Source organism: Berghia stephanieae, chromosome 13, assembly GCF_034508935.2.
Source record: "Berghia stephanieae isolate SIO BIC M18660-M18661 chromosome 13, UCSD_Bste_1.3, whole genome shotgun sequence".
Lineage (NCBI taxonomy): Eukaryota > Metazoa > Mollusca > Gastropoda > Nudibranchia > Aeolidiidae > Berghia > Berghia stephanieae.
In genome coordinates, this window is record NC_088372.1 from 20,488,928 (window position 1) to 20,507,333 (window position 18,406).

The 18,406-nt window shown below is 34.8% G+C and overlaps 1 protein-coding gene across 1 annotated transcript in view; it reads left to right on the forward strand.

The window, feature by feature from the left end:
* LOC144958867 (cardioacceleratory peptide receptor-like) overlaps positions 1-18,406 on the forward strand; it is a 198,337-nt gene that overhangs the window by 175,153 nt on the left and 4,778 nt on the right. The window contains exons 5-7 of the mRNA XM_078891122.1: positions 3,101-3,243; positions 8,554-8,704; positions 10,053-10,169. Of these exons, the coding sequence (XP_078747248.1) occupies positions 3,101-3,243; positions 8,554-8,704; positions 10,053-10,169 (411 nt within the window). The remainder of the gene's footprint in view (positions 1-3,100; positions 3,244-8,553; positions 8,705-10,052; positions 10,170-18,406) is intronic.

An 18,406-nucleotide genomic window follows, 5' to 3' on the forward strand; every position in this document is an offset into this window, starting at 1 on the left:
TTAAAAAATGAGACCATTTCGTGGTGTAGACGACTTCTTAATCTCGTTTAATCCAATCAAAAAAGACACGACACAACCAAATATGGATTCAAAGGGAGGCAACAAGTGACACCGAGTATAATGTGTGGGGCGAGACTAACCAAGACAACACACAATATTATGACAAGGGAGGCAATCCAATGATTAATGAACCTCGTCAATTCGAAGGGAGGAAATATATTATATATTCTGCAAAATGTCATGGTTTTAAGATTATTACGAGTTCTGAGTGAGATATAATATGATATGAAAAATAAAACATTTGTTCATCTGTTGACCTGGGTTTCTATTGGTTTTGTTTGGGTTTTTTTTGTTCTAAAAGGGGGGGGGGGGGTTGTTTTGTTTTGAGGATTTTTTTTTATTTTGTTTTGTTTTTTTTGGGGTTTTTTTCTTTTTCTTTTTCTTTTTGTTCGTTTTTTTTTCTTTGGGGGGGGGGGGGGGTCTTTTGCATTCATATTCCACTTTTGGTAATGGTGTGAGTATTTTCCCAAACAGCATGAATACCATAATGGGACAGCCTGGCTCAACGGTACGGTCTTTGCTTCTTACCCAAAAGGTACCAAGTTCGACTACCCGCCTCGTTGTGTGGCCTGGCCTTGAGCAAGTCACCTCGCCCTGGGTCACTTTGCGCTGCACCCTAAAATCAAATTTCCTCCATGGGGATGAATAAAGGGAATTTTATTTATTTTTTTTTTTATTTTACGATTTGTTAAAATAAAAAAATAAAATTAGCTTTATACATCTCATAAGAGAAATTTTTCTCTAGGGTCTATTCCAAGGAAAGACAGGAATAACCCAGGCGTCAGCCGGAGTTCAGCGCCGCAAATTGAGCTAGGGCGAGGTGGCTTGCTCAAGGCCACATAGCGCAGCGGTGGGTGATCGAACTCGGTACTTTTCGGGTACGAAGCGAAGGAGCGTTCAACTGAGCCACGCTGCCCCCTTATTTTACTTTTTGTTGAAAAGCAGAGGAATGGGAGCGATCATACTCATGTTTTCGTCCAACCAAGTCATCAATCACGTGATTTGTTGCTGTACAACGATTGGATATTTCTTAACAATAAATGTAAACAAACTGCTTTGTTTATAAAAGTTGTAAGCATACCCGTGTGTCAAGCCTGAACAAAATAACCAATCGTGATGTTAGATATTTAACAATCTGTGAACACTTTTCACTATGTGGGTCACTTTTTTAGCACATTTTGCAATATGACCAATAACCTCGAGCACATGGAAATTTAATATAGATCATGCCCATTAATCGGATTCTTTTATACTTTTCTGGTTTTTTTTAATTTTAAACATTATATTTATATTTATAATCAATGACACAATAATGGACAAAGTCACGACCCAATTTGTATAAAATCTGCAGTGATGGGTAAATTCACCTTTACTTTTAAAGGCATTGAAATTGAACTTGTACTTACGGACAATAGGATTCAATAGTCGTAACGTCACTTCCTTCCTAATGACGTATGGTAACTTAGTAACACTGGCTCTAAACTATCGGAACAATGGCGGACGCCGTATGAAATATTTCTCCGCCGAGCTTAAAAGCGTATCCAGAGGAAAAAAAACCCATAAATTTGATCATGTTTTGACTTTTACACATTCTGATCACAAGGCATATGAAAAGTTCTAGCCAGCATGAAAAATAAAAAGTAATGATTTTCGTTGTTTAGAACCAAGATGGCCGCCGTTGCCAGGCGGCGTGACATCAGACTATTGAATCGTATTGCATTTAAGGACTGACCGTAGCCATCGTTAAGTTATAGCCTGACACTGAAATCCAAAAGGACTGGCAGTTTGACGTCATTATTTGGTTTTTGCACCGTCTAGTGAGTTGTCGTTAGTAGAGCTCAAGTTATTTCATTGGTTGAACTATTGAATACAACTCACGATTTGTTTTCTTTTGTGGCAAAAGACTGGCATTTTGACGTCATTTTTTGGTCAGTGTCAGGTCATATAGATAGAATGCGCTTGGCCAAGGAGTTCACAACATTGCCATCCGGAAGTATAACGGACAAACACACAAACTCTGTGTAACCATGAACTTTTATAGTCTGGTTAATACACTTTAGTGAGAACAACTCACAAACGCGGATGGCAAAAACAATAACAAAGGCCTGAGTGACGTCATCTGCATACTATTTATACTTTACGAAGGCCACGCTCTGACCCCTTCCCCCTCCCCCCTCCCCCCACCTCCCATCCCCCACAAAAAAGTGAGCATTTATATTGAGCAATATCCACTAAAAGTACTCAAAGCGCTTTACAAGATGTCTCCGACCGACAGCAATGGGTAACATGTAGAACGAGACATGACACATGTTGTGAGATGGTATTACAAGTTTTTTTTTCCCGACAGAGACAATGCTGTTAATGGCCAAGTATTCATAATATACAGTCAGAGAATGTGAGTAAAGAGTCAGAGCACGGTTATTTTACTTTTTGTTGAAAAGTATAGATAAAACGAAGATGACGTCACTCTCATCTTTGTTATTGTTTTCTGCCACCCACGTTCATGAGTAATTCTCACTTAACTGTATGAACCAGACTATAAAAGTTCATGGTTACACACAGTTATGTGTAGGCCCCTTATACTTCCGGATGGCAATGTTGTGACCTTCTTAGTCAAGCGCATACTATATATAGATAGTTCGAAGATGACGTCACTCAGGTCTTTGTTATTTTATTTTTTTTACAATTCGCTCATTGAACTGTATTAACCCGACTATAAACGTTCATGTATACACACAGTTTTGTGTGTTGGTCCGTTATACTTCCGGATGACAATGTTGTGAGCTTCTTAGTCAAGTGCATACTATCTATAGATAGAATGCGCTTGGCCAAGGAGTTCACAACATTGCCATCCGGAAGTATAACGGACCAACACACAAACTCTGTGTAACCATGATCTTTTATAGTCTGGTTAATACAGTTTAGTGAGAACAACTCACAAACGCGGATGGCAAAAACAATAACAAAGGCCTGAGTGACGTCATCTGCATACTATCTATAGGATTTGATCGGATTCTATTTATAATTTTCTGTTTTTCAGGTTCCCAAGCTAAAATTCTGGTGGCCGCAGCATGGGCAGCATCGCTCCTCTTTGCCTTTCCAAACCTAATCCTGTACAAGGAGGCCATCATATTCTCAAAGACTCAATGTTGGATTGAATTCGAGGCATATTGGCACTGGCCGGTAGGCTATCTATCCTCGTTTGGTTATGATGAAGTGTGACCCATAGCATCAACATATGATGTATAACATTGGGGTGGCATGTATGAAAATTATTGTATTTAGGGTCAAAAAGATGATACATGGGTCAGTTAAGTTTATGCGTTTTAGTCAGTAAAAAGATTTTGTTTATTTTTTATAATTTGTTATATTAGAATTTCATACTTTTAAATGTTTTGGCTTTATTATATATTCAGAAAAGTGAGTGGAGCAGGCACTTACGTTGGTAACAACAAGAGATGAAGTGAGTAGAAAAGTGCCAGAAGACAATAGAGAATAAAACATTTTCGCGGCGGTGATTGGGTTTGAACCCGCGACCTTATTGGTAGGACAGCTCCACCTGGCCGGTGAGAGCGTGACGCTACCGTATGAGCTATCCACGAACCCCCCAAAAAAAATTTCAACATAAGTGCCTGCTCCATTCACTTTTCTGATTTAAAAATTCACCCCATATACCGGAGCAATTTTTTCTTTGTTATATGTTTGTGTTGAGAATATTGGCTATTAAGCTTAACTGCTGGCCAACTGACTTTGCTGTGGTTTTGTGTGTTGGAACTGCGATCTCCAGTAGTCGATGAGAGAAGGCTCTCGTAATGAATGACCTGAGTTTGAAACGAATTTTTTTGGGTTCGTGGATGTATACGTAGAGTCACGCTCTCACCGGCCAGGCGGAGTTGTACCAATATGGTCGCGGGTTCAAACCCCATAACCGCCGCGAAAAAGTTTTATTCTCTATTGTCTTCTGGTACTTTTTCTACTCACTTCATTCCCTGGCGTTATTATATCCACTTTTCCACATCTGGTTAGCATAGGCGGTGGCACGCAAATGATATGACTGGATTTTTAGACTTTAGAAAGTTAAATGGTAATTTCATCAAATGTGTTCTTATTTAAGTAGCATTTACTGTATGGGGAGAGTGGGAGGGAGGGGGGGGGGGGCAAAGAAGCCGAGTGGTTAAGGCATTGCATTGCAATCCGGAAGGTCCCGGGTTCGAGCCCCGCTTCAGGCACTTTCGTGTTTGTTTGTTTTTTATCCTTTGGCAAAATTATTATGAACCCCCAGTTTTCTCACTTGGACAACATGGGTGATTCCTGTTGACATCAGACATCATCTAGATATATTCCTTCATGGAATGACCAGGCGACAGATCTCATGGTGCCGTTGCGAAAGGGTGTCATTTTTGTTTTACTATATTATGGACAAACAAAGGGACAGAATCGGTGACAATCGCAACTCCCCAATAGGGAATGAGATTAGCGGAAGAGTAGCGTCCTTTGATTGGACTTCACCTTACAGAGAGAACGTCAACATGGTTTTGCGCATGCGTCTCTCTCGTCCTCGCTTTCGGTGAAGTGTATCATGCCGCTTTCACCGGAAGCGAGGACGAGAGACGCATGCGCAAAACTAATATGACGTTCTCTCTCTAATAACTTCTCCGCCGGTGACGTCCAATCAAAGGACGCTACTCTTCCCCTAATCGCATTCCCTATAGAGTCAAAAACAATCGTGCAGAGCCTTTCCAAGGACATTGTAATAGTCTTTCACAACCCATTACTGGGGCCGCTTTTCACAAAATAAAAAAAAGTAAAGGGAATTAAATTGGATTTTACTAGACGTCTATTTATTAATACTAGACGTCTATAGACAAAAAAAAGATTGTTTTTTGATCTGTCTCATTTTCACAATAAGTAAGTCAACATGTCTAGTATTTATGGGGATTTCCGTCTTTTGTTGTGTGGATTTTCCTGTGATGTTTTGTTTTGCTTTGCTTTTGTTTCTTGTTTTGGTTTTTGGTTTTTGTTGTTGTTTTATTTTTTTTATTTTTTATTTTATTTTATTATTTTTTTTATTCATTCAAACATTGTCGTACTTTTTGTTTATTATATACTTATTGTTTGTTATATTTTTATCCTAGACATTTTCTTATTGATGACTAAATTATACGTTTTATTTTTTTATCCCATTTTGTTGAATGACAATTTCATTTTGTAAAACTTGCATAGTTAGTGTGTGCGACTGGCTGTTGTGTGTGTCTGTTTGGCTCGGTACGAGTGTTTTTAGGTTTGATAAGTATATTGTAAAGCGCTTTGAGGCTTCGGCGTTTAGCGCTATAAAAGAACACTTTATTATTATTATTATTATTATTATTATTATTATTATTATTATTATTATTATTATTATTATTATTATTATTATTGTTATTATTATTATTATTATTATCGTGACCGTGGATTTTATTGGAGTTATGGGTAATGTGTATTATGTGTGTGCGAATACGTGTGCCTTTAGAGGGGTTGGGGAGGGGGGAGGCATAAGGTATATATTTGCCATTACTGTTCGAAAATATACGTGTGATTTACTGTATCAGTGAGTAAAAGAGGGAGATGGGGGGGGGGAAAGCGGTGGGTAGAGAGATATAGAAGATGAGAGAGAAAGACAGAGATAGACAAGAAGAAAGAGATAGTGAGAAAGAAAGAAAGAAAGAGATGGAGGGCGGTGGAAAGAGGGAAAAATAGAGGGAAGGAAAGAAATAGAGAAACAAAATGCAGGAATAGGGGCACAAGGAGAGAAAGATATATATATATATATATATATATATATATATATATATATAGAGAGAGAGAGAGAGAGAGAGAGAGAGAGAGAGAGACTACAGACTGACAGACAATCAGACAGACCATTATAGAAAAATGGCCATTTAACGTGCTCAAACACTTTACAAAGAGTCACTAGCCAACAGCAACACCAATAATGTAGGACGGGACATAGTGCAGATTACCCGATATTACAATTTTTTTGTCCAACTGAGACAATGCTGTAACATCCAAGTCCTCATTTTACACCTAAGTACGGTGAGAGAATGTTTTGAGAATGATTAAACTTGATCTTTTACACAGCGCAATATCCGCTAAACCGGCTCAATGCGCTTTACAAAGTGTCCCTGACCAACAGAAGCACGTAACATAAAGAAAGAGGCATGACGCGTGTTAGCCGATAATAAATTTCTTCTGACAGAGACAACACTGTTAACGGCCATGTACTCATTTTACACCCTGAGTACGGTGAGAGAATGTGTGTAAAGAGTCTTTTCCAAGGACTCAGCTATGCGCCGAACGAGGCTAGAACCCAGGACCTTCCGATCCGAAAGCGAAACCACATAGCCACAGAATTATAGTAAAATTATCCAAATATTATAGGAAATTTTAAAATATGATATTCATTCTACTCAATAAAACATAAAATAAACTCAACGCAAGTCTGTTCTGGTCGTAAATTCAAATTTCAATTTCAGCATCTTAGTCAAACCGATATAATACTGTTTCGAGACGAGGGGTGACATTCAATCAACCCCCATAGAATAACGTTTTTTCCAGACGATGCATCATCATATTCCTTCTTGATCTATTATAAGCCAATATTTTAGTGAACCGAGAATAGAGTTTGAAAAAATGTCTAGTAGGATTTCATTGAAATTGATACCGACTGGAGTCTGGCTGTCTGACTGAGTAGAGAATAATGATTCGATTGTATCTACATAGTGGTTACAGCTTTTTGAGTGGGAGGCTATGTCGTCTTGTGGTATGACACTCGACCTCCGATCGGAATGTCCTGGGGTCGGGTCCCGATGTGAGCGGCGCATTGTTGAATCCTTGGAAAAGGTTCTTTGCTCACATTCATTCTCTCACCGTACTCATGTGTAAAATGATTACTTGGCTGTTAACAGCGTTGTCTCTGTCGAAAAAAAAAGATATTATTGTAATATCGCTTAACTGTGCAGGCGTCATGTTAAGTGTTGATGTTGGTTAGGGGCCTCTTGTAAAGGGCTTTGTGTACATTTAGTAGATATTGCGCTATATAAAATCTCTAGTTTTATTGTTTCAAAGCACAAATTAAAACGGTGAGACATTATGAGTCAGGTTTCAGTTAAACAGAACACGGTTTGTTTAGGGTTAAAGTAAGATGTTAGAATTGGTTTCGTCTAAAAGTTTGGTGTCTTGCTGTGTTCAAAATGACGAGTTAATAGAATGCAAACATCCGAAGAGATTTATTGAGAAAGACCGAAGACTTGCTTTATTACTAATAGAATTTATATAGATATTGATTTGTCTCTCCTCCTCCTCCTCCTCTTCTTCTTCTTCTTCTTCTTCTTCTTCTTCTTCTTCTTCTTCTTCTTCTTCTTCTTTCTTCTTCTTCTCTTCTTCTTCTTCTTCTTCTTCTTCTTTCTTCTTCTTTTCTTCTTCTTCTTCTTCTTCTTCTTCTTTTCTTCTTCTTCTTCTTCTTCTTCTTCTTCTTCTCTCTTCTTCTTCTTCTTTCTTCTTCTCTTCTTCTTCTTCTTCTTCTTCTTCTTCTTCTTCTTCTTCTTCTTCTTCTTCTTCTTCTTCTTCTTTCTTCTTCTTCTTCTTCTTCTTTCTTCTTCTTCTTCTTTTCTTCTTTCTTCTTCTTCTTCTTTTCTTCTTTTCTTCTTCTTCTTCTTCTTCTTTCTTCTTTTTCTTCTCTTCTTTCTTCTTCTTCTTCTTCTTTTCTTCTTTCTTCTTCTTCTTCTTCTTCTTCTTCTTCTTCTTCTTCTTCTTTTCTCTTCTTCTTCTTCTTCTTTCTTCTTCTTCTTCTTCTTCTTCTTCTTCTTCTTCTTCTCTTCTTCTTCTTCTTCTTCTTCTTCTTCTTCTTCTTCTTCTTCTTCTTCTTCTTCTTCTTCTTCTTCTTCTTTCTTTCTCTTCTTCTCTCTTCTTCTTCTTTTCTTCTTCTTCTTCTTCTTCTTCTTCTTCTTCTTCTTCTTCTTCTTTTCTTCTTCTTCTTCTTTCTTCTCTTCTTCTTCTTCTTCTTTCTTTTCTTTCTTCTTCTTCTTCTTCTTCTTCTCTTCTTCTTCTCTTTCTCTTCTTCTTCTTCTTCTTCTTCTTCTTCTTCTTCTTCTTCTTCTTCTTCTTCTTCTTCTTCTTCTTCTTCTTCTTCTTCTTTTCTTCTTTTCTTCTTCTTCTTCTTCTTCTTCTTCTTCTTCTTCTTCTTCTTCTTCTTCTTCTTCTTCTCTTCTTCTTCTTCTTCTTCTTCTCTTCTTCTTCTTTTCTTCTTCTTCTTTTCTTCTTCTTCTTCTTTTCTTCTTCTTCTTCTTCTTCTTCTTTTAAAAATTGAGCTTTATATAGCACAATATCCACTAAATGTGCTCAAATCGCTTTACAAGAGGTCGCTGGTCAACAGCAACATTTAATATGTAGGACGGGACATAAGAGTTACTTAATGAACTGGTCAAGTCATAATTTTGACCGTCTTCCCATCCCCAGTTGTTTTTCACCATGGTGGCCATTGTCACTTTCTTCATCCCCACCATCATCATAGCATCTTGCTACGTCGCCATCATCGGTATCATCTGGTCCAAGGGACGACGTCAATGTCACTCTGGGATTCGATATAACTGGCTGGGCCAACGGATAGGTAATTTGTTTATATTATATGTGTCACTACATGACGTAATCAGTCGGAAGGTGGAAGTTTAGGTTTTGTATTTTATGAAAGAATATCCTCCCAAGAGCATTTAAACCTTATTTGAAGTAAATCGGGTCATTTTTTCATGAAGTTATGTTCAGATGTATGGGAAAGGTATCCAGCAACTTTTCTCAAATTTCATACTTTTTCAACTTGACTAGCTGTAAACAATATTTAGAAGTGAAACAACAAAGGTTGATTTATTCATTTATGAAAAGAACTCATTTTGTATAAAAATTGACCTTCTAACTAAACTTGCCAATATATCAGTTCAAACCTTGTCACCACTTTTTCATTCACTGTAATATATAATCAGCTTACAAGTATTTAAACGGATTTACCAAATATACTGCCGAATCCTCCTCAACAAATTTGTCACAATGAGGAAAATGTACAAGTATTTCTTTCTCCAGAGAGGCGAAGCGCAGAATATTTTTATGGCTTGAGGCGAATAGCGATACTATTTACAGATGGCACACAACTAGGAACTCGGAGTGGAGAGGGCAAATTTATAATTTTGTGATCTTATGCATCTCTTGTTTTTGAAAGCGTAGGTTTCTTTGAAAGGTTATAATTTACAAAACTTACATAATATAATGAACTTATATAGCGCCTAGTTCCAATTTAGAATTGCTCACTGGCGCTTTACATGCAGCAACTAGCAATATGACTCACAACCAGGAACTCAGAAGGGAGATGTCAACATAATATATTTTTTTATGTCATCTTAATTATGCATCTCTTATAATTTGAAAACTGAGGTTCCTTTGAAAGATTACACTGTACAAAACTTTCATGGAATCTGGTGATAAAAGAATGTGGGTACATTCAGTGATATTTCACATTAATACATTTAACCCTCTCCTTACCGCCTACAGCAAAATCGTCACATTTGTTACGACAATATTTACATTTTTTCTTATTCAGATTTATGTTGTACATTACAATGTTCTTTGTTTAATTAATAAGAACATAAAGCTGTTTTGTTGAGAGATTGTTTGAATTTAAAAAAATCTATTTTTCTACTGGGTAAGCCTGTCATTTTGGAAAAATAATTAAAATGATCGGTAAGGAGAGAGTTAAAGCTTCTGATTTTCATTTCGAGCCAGAGTGCAATTTCTTAATACCGCTAACATAATGCGGTCTAAAAACAACGTGATATGTGACGTCAAGAAACGTCGCTCCTCCTTCTATATTATGTCTCGACTCGTGTTATTGTTATTCAATCATTGACCAGGGGACTGAATCAGGTTGTAAACGCATAATTTACTCAAGAAATCTCTCTCCCTCTGTCTAGGTGGATTTGACCTAAATCGTCAGATGACCATTAGTGACAGCCGTCATGATTCGGCCCAGGGAATTATACCACAGGCCAAGATACGGACCGTCAAGATGACACTCATTATCGTTATTGGTCAGTTGGACAGTTGGGATGATGATGGTATCATAGTCCGTCCTTGTCTTTGTCGTCGTCTTTCTTCTTCTTCGTCATCATCATCATCATCATCATCATCATCATCATCATCATCATCATCATCATCATCATCATCATCATCATCATCATCATCATCATCATCAGATTCATCATCATCATCATCATCATCATCATCATCATCATCATCATCATCATCATCATATTCATCATCATCATCATCATCATATTCATCATCATCATCATCATCATCATCATCATCATCATCATCATCATCATCATTAAAAGCAGCAAAAGCAGCTTCCGCAGCGGATTCATCATCATCATAACCATTATCACTACCGTCATTGTAACTCTCACCGTAATCTTTGTGTGGCGTAATTGCACACATATGTAATGGCTTATGATCGCATAGTGGTGTTTTTCATAGATGGTAGTATTATCCTTTGCGTTGTGTTGTAGATGTTAATAATGACGAAAGAGTTCAAGGGCCGGTGATGATAATTGAATGCACAACATCAAAACATTCAAATAAAAGTCCAGATTCCAAGTTTCATTTCTTACAGTTTATTTGTTGTGATAAATTCCAAATCCAAATCAAATAGCATGGTCATAATTCAATCAGTTTCATAAATTCCAAATCCATAGAATCAATCCAAATGTAAAGTCAATTTTGCCTAAGTGACCATTTTCAATATACGTGGAATATTTCTAAGTCCGTAAAAACAAATAAATGATCGTGAGCACAAAAGGTTTAAAGTGTGCAGCTCATGGTCAAGTTGAATCCTACCCTTTTCCTCGAAACATCCTCTTTTATCCCTATCAAAATGTTACCCACAGTTCCATTGTTTCCACGCCCCTTGCAGTTTTGACAGTTCCCTGTCAGTCTATAATCCAACCCCTAAGAGTAAGACCAAATCATAATCAAACCTGAAACGTCAATTCCTACATATTGGTGTTAAACCCCGCCTTTTATGATATAATATTACTTTTGGTAAACGTTAGTTCAGTACGCCCAAATAATCTGTACGCCCAAATAATAAATTCCAACTATAATTTGATGCTATTATCCCAATAACCAAGTAACACCGATCAAAGAAAGTAATTTTCTAGTACTCAATATAATGACCAATCCTTTAACTTTGGAACGTAAAACTGTCCTAGACTACTCAATATAATGACCAAGTTTAACTGATATACAAGCACTGTGAACTCATTAAACCCACTTGCTATAAGCTAACTCTCTTACATACGCCCCTTTCTTAGAATTTAAATTGACTTTAAAACAATTTCAATTCAAAAAAAATTACAGTGAGAGATTAAATATATATATATATATGTAATGTCCAACTAAAATGTAATAAATAAATGTTAAAATGATAATACTTATACCAGTTAAATATTTAAAAACTTTAAACTTTAAATTCAAAAACACCAAAGTTGATTACAACATTCATATATATCAATTATAGGTTTTATAGTATTACAACATTGATAAATTCACAAACATCAAATTTGATTACAACATCTAAATAGATATATATGTCGATTATAGATTTTTTTTCTTTCAAATTACAACATCAACAGTAAGGTATCTATCATTTAAAAGTGATTAAAATTTAAATTTACCAACACGAAAGTTGATTAAACATTTATATATGTATCGATTATACTTTTTAAGGCATTACAACATCGACAGTAAGATATCAAGTAATTAAAAGTTCAAAGATAAAATAACTTTTCACCTTAAATTCCATCTTCATAGCAATAAAAGTGTTTAATTCTCGTCATATCCCATCACACATAAATATTATTGCGTGAAAAAGGATGGTTCAAATTCCATTTGTGATATACTCACGTTGTCTTATTCAATCTCAAATTTAACTCTTTACGACATGGGTGATAATCTCAGCTTCCATGTATGTCTACTCATTTACTGACATATCAAAACCAGTACCTTGTATATTCCCTTATATTGTATGATTCCATTTAAACAACATTATTACATTAATTCCTACTTATAATATGTGGTACAAATAATGTATTATAGACATCTAGATCCATATACGAAGGATTACATTTCAATTAGTAATAAAAAAATATTTAAAAATAAATCATAATAATAGCATTATCATCATTTTAAAATTCAAGTTGAAGTTATTATCATTCATTGTTCATTGTTGATGGTTCAATTTTTTAAGCTTTTTAAGTCATCAGGGTGTAGTTTACAACTACATTGATATCAAATTGTTCTTTGTGGTCATCCATCAGAGGTCACATTTCTCAGTAATCCGTTCGTTTTGAGAATGGTCATCCTGTAAAAATTGTCAGTAATTGTTAATTAAGTCATTGTCTCCATTTAGAATGAGTTTTCATGTAATGAAAAAAATATATCAACTATAAGAGTTGAGGTGATTGTATCTAGTCTACGTGTTGCATTGTTGTGTGTGTTGTGGTCACTGAATAGCCCAAGTGTCATAAATTCACTTTAATTATTGTTAATTAATTAAAAACTTTTTCCTCTGTAAATGTCTTCGAATTATCACCATAATGTCTTCACATTCAAATATTTAGTGTTTAATAAATAATCAGACATTAGTCTGTCCGACTTGTTCACATCACATATTTAGTGTTTAGTAAATAATCAGTCATTAGTCTGTCCGACTTATTCATATTTAGTACAGTGCAAATAACTAAATAAGTAAAATCTAACACAGTATGTGATTGTGGGCTGTTACTAAAGTGACCAACTTTTGCAATTAGTGTGTTGTATTTGTTCGAGTCTTTTGAATTTGGGACGAAAAAAGACTCTACAGGTAGCAAACGTATGCTTAACCTGTTGGGTTGTTTCTTGGTCTTGTGACGTCGCTGTAATCCATTCATCTCCGGCATCTGGGTCGATTCTCCTCGTAGATATTTGTGGTTGTCTTGTGTATACGTTGAGTCTCATTGTAGATGAAATTGTAAAAATTCAAGATTAACTGTGTGCGAGATCTTGAATTTAAATGAAGTTTGACTTATCCAGCAAGTCAAAAGAAAGTTGTGAACTCACCCATGTGTTGACAAAGAGTTCGTGTGTAGTAGTCGACAGAGGTCGTGTGTTGTAATTGTCTGTGTTTGTTGATCGAGTTTTGATGAGGTGGCATGTGAGTACACACCAGGTAGATGATGTCATCTGTAGAGTACCGGTGGGTGACGTGAGTCCAAACACCAGGTAGATGATGTCATAATAACGTAGTCTAGTAGTGTATGTAGTAGGGTCGAATAAGGTCAACAATATTTTCGTTATTTGAACGCAGGTTGTTGAATACCATACGATAATGAATCCAAGGAAATCGCTCATGTGGCGTTTTGCGATACTTTTTCCTGCATTGTCTTATATACATATATAGCCTTTATCTTTTACAATAATACTAAGACAGGCGTTATTATAATATTCAATGTTTATAAGTTGTAGATATGGGTGCTGCACACTTGTATATTGACATAAGTTTAAATTTGAATACGCTCACCACTGCATATGAAGGAAGTAGTATTGTTCACAATTGGACATCATTTTTGTAAAAACAATCGTATCTTGAACGTTTATGTAATTATTGACATCGTACATCGTTGGGTATTGTTGTTGTAGAAGTAAATACAAGTAATCCAATTGTTCAATAAAGAATGTAAATATAAAAAGGTTCATGGAAGAAATCTGTGTTGATACAGATATTATTTTATAAATGCTGTCAAGTTTGTATAAGTTGAAAGGTACGATGTAATTGAGGTTGCTTTGTAGTTTGTAGTCTGTAGATTGTGTTGATTCTGGACGTATCAATGGCGTTGTGTTTTGTCGAGAGTGTTACTCCATTTCAATGTATTCGTTGATAGACCAAAGGGATTAGGACATTTCCCGACCTCTGTTGTGGCTGTGTTTGAGTTGCCTCTGTCGTTGTCGCCGTCATTAGCGTTTCAGTCACTTCCGATTCACCAAGTGTGTTTTGTTTTGACATCGCCATTACTTCAGTTGGGTTCAAACTTGAATTTTCCCGCTTACTCAATCCCTTTCCTAACCATGATAAGACTTTAGGCACAATTATATCCCGTTTTAACAAGCCTATTCCAACCATTATTATGACAGCTAATATACTTCCTGCTAATAATGCAACTAATTTCCACAAAGCTAACCCTTCACTAATGGTGGTCTCATTCATTGCATTTATATCATTTATCAAACTAGACATGTCAATGTCAGCAACGTTATCCAAGTTCTTTATATCCCATGTTTGATTATATTTATTTATCACCCTGGTCAGAGGCTCCCACAAAGTATAGGATGAACCAGAAATTTTCATTTTGAGTGCTGAAAAATTTGCTCGTACATTAATGGTGGAGTTCATTGTGTAATATGAGGGAAGTGTAACATAATCACTATTAGCAGTGCATCCTAAAGGCAATTTTACGACATCAAGTGGAGGTTTTGTACGTAATGTAAATGAACTAATCGTTTTGTCTTCGCAAAGTGTTGTAAATCGCAATGGAAATACTGACGTTACAATCCACAGACCCTGAGAGATATATTTAGCTTGTGGAAGGTTTTCATTAGAACTTACAGTTACCTTACAAAGCTTTTTAATATTTTCTTTGTTTTCCAAAAACAACGCTATAATACAAAATTTACTAACATTAATGGGGTAGATCGGACTTTTGAATTCGCAATACGGCAATTCAGGTTTTGCACACGTGTCTGCTTCAATTCGAGATAACAAAACGTATTTAGTTTTCTCTTTATTGATCGCAATAGCATTAGCTTCTAGTTTATATTTTGCAACCATAAACTTAGAATTATATTGATAAGTGTTCGTGTCTTGTGATAACATATTAAGATTTGGGATTGGTAAATTATGGACCGCAAAGATTTCCATTTTTCTTCCATTATTTACTAGTGGTACAGAAATCATAATCAAAAGGTTATTGTCTTCAAAGGTTGTTGAACATGACAATATTTTGTAATAATTCCATAATTGTGTCAATGGATCTATTGGCAACGTTAATGACAATGGTAAATTAGATTTTATTTCCACTAACATATTTATCAGTAACTTTGGTGGAAGCACTGATGGAGATAATTTTCCCATCGACACTACAGCAATCTGTAATTGCAAATTTTCCAAACGTGCTATTGTTTCTAACATCATTTCACGAATGTCGTTAGAAATTTTGTCTAATTGTATATAGACACTCACAAAGCTTTTAAAACCTCCCAAATCGTTTTTTAATTCACTGTAGCCTTGATTCACTTGTTTATATAGTCGAGCAAGTCCAACATTTATTTTATTAATTCTCACTCTATTTTTAACTATTTCTGCATGCGACATGTTAATGAAAGACAAACTTTCTTTAACAATATGTTGGATTTTATTTTGATTTTGTTTCAACTTTTTCATCGCCTTCCGATTATTTCTTAAATCACTTTCACTCGTAGTACCAAATAAAAAACTCATTGCCTTGCCTACGAAGGGAAGCAATGATCTCTTGTTCCTTTGATTTAAAGATTTGTAACTTTGAAAAATATTTGTTATTTCGTATTTCATGTTTGTTATATGCTCCAGTTCATGTTTGATAAATTCAAAATGAACCCGATATTGTGGTTGCATCCTTCCTATGTCACTTTTTATTGCCCCGAAAACTAATTTTTCTAGCTGTGACGCCTTCTCAGAGAAATCGTTAATTAAATCTTCATATGGTTGTAAACTTAGGACCAACGTTACGATCCATGAACTTCGTGAGGAACTGATTTCCTTTACTTTGTCAAACACAACATTTTCTTTGACCACAATAGCTTTGGTTAGAAACAGGGAAAGGTAAAGGGTAATGAACACCGAATGATGGTTCGTGCCCCACCTGTGGACAAGTACAAACATCAACTTAAATCACACCATTCATAACTCAATGTTATTGGTAGTACATAATATTAACTTCATAAATATTATATTTATAGAGGTATCATTAATACTGTACAGTTATAAATCATAACATAAAAGATCAAAATTTTGATTCTTTTGTATGCTTCGTCAACGTTCTTCTCGTCCGATCGGTACTTTCTTTAAGAAAATAATATTCTTCTCATTTTCCTTCTTTTTTTTTTTTTTTTTTTTTTTTTTTTTTATAAAACTGATACTTTACAAGCTAACCGCTTGTGTCACAAATATTATCAGCTCACATGACATAATGCATTTTCAATATTTTGTTATTCTTCCGTAATAGCATTTTAACTCCCATTACAAGAGACCAGTTTTTCATAATAATTGATACTCCGCCCGCCATTGTATTTATATTATCTGCTTTTAATTCTCCGACTTCAAACAAAAGTCCGTTATTCCGTTATTATGAGAATATAATTCCTTCAAAAAATTACGATGAAACACGTTTCAAAACAAAACAAAACAACGATAGACTCATAGTGACTCAACTTAATTTTCGGTGATAAAATCAAAATGTCTCATGTAATCTATTATAACGTCATTTCTCATTACAAATATATAATTAGCTCTGTTGTCGATTACTTGGCTGCGTTAACCACACATTTATTACCAAGAATACAAACAGATATAAAACTTTGCTCTTTGTCATGAACCCATGAATCTCAAAGAGTCAATATCAACCTACCAATTCATCCCTATTGACGGGAGAAAAATATAATCAATGATGTTGTAATATAACAATAAATACCATAAGACATTTTTCAATTATCAAAACTTATAATTTACGTGTTTTTATTGCCATCGTCTTCTTGAGTCATTTTGACAGAAAATAAAACGTAACAACATTAAATAATGGACCAACTGTTTATGTAATTCCAACAGTAACATACAAAAATTGAAATAAAAATCGACACATCTTTGTTACTGATATTAACAAAACATTGCCATTAACGGTACCAAATAATATTCGAAGATTTGTTCCGAAACGCTTGATTGTAAGTAAACGCATTTTCATTTATTTTGAGAAATAAAACGCACTAAAATATTCATTTAAATACTGCAATTTTTCTTCATCTCTCCCTCTCCTCTTTTTTAAATATTCAAGATACATATAGCATCAATATGATATTATTATTATTATTATTATTATTATTATTATTATTATTATTATTATTATTATTATTATTATTATTATTATTATTAGTATTATTATTATTATTATTATTTTGCCGTTCTATAATATATTGCTTTTAGTTTTTAATATATTTTCTTGTTCCATCTATGGTTCTTAATTTCAATATTATTTCGTTTAATTTTTTTTTTTAAATACCGTCTTTTATCAAAATTTTAGGAATCATCTATAATTTCAATAATTTTTTTCAACATTTCATTACAAAAAATTATACTACTTCACCTTCAATATTGATATTCATTTTCTTTTCCAAATAAAAATATTTTCCTATCTGTTCACAATTTTCACTTCAAAATTCGAGTCTCACAAAAACCTCAATAGATATTAACACCGCAACAATACACATTTCTTGTGTATCCGTGGTTCGGAATAATAACATCTTTACATCTTGGTACCATGGCTCCAAATAAAGATATATAAGAATCCTGAGTCACGACACCAAATAAGATACATAATGTGGCGTAATTGCACACATATGTAATGGCTTATGATCGCATAGTGGTGTTTTTCATAGATGGTAGTATTATCCTTTGCGTTGTGTTGTAGATGTTAATAATGACGAAAGAGTTCAAGGGCTGATGATGATAATTGAATGCACAACATCAAAACATTCAAATAAAAGTCCAGATTCCAAGTTTCATTTCTTACAGTTTATTTGTTGTGATAAATTCCAAATCCAAATCAATATGCATGGTCATAATTCAATCAGTTTCATAAATTCCAAATCCATAGAATCAATCCAAATGTAAAGTCAATTTTGCCTAAGTGACCATTTTCAATATACGTGGAATATTTCTAAGTCCGTAAAAACAAATAAATGATCGTGAGCACAAAAGGTTTAAAGTGTGCAGCTCATGGTCAAGTTGAATCCTACCCTTTTCCTCGAAACATCCTCTTTTATTCCTATCAAAATTTTACCCACAGTTCCATTGTTTCCACGCCCCCTTGCAGTTTTGACAGTTCCCTGTCAGTCTATAATCCAACCCCTAAGAGTAAGACCAAATCATAATCAAACCTGAAACGTCAATTCCTACATATTGGTGTTAAACCCCGCCTTTTAT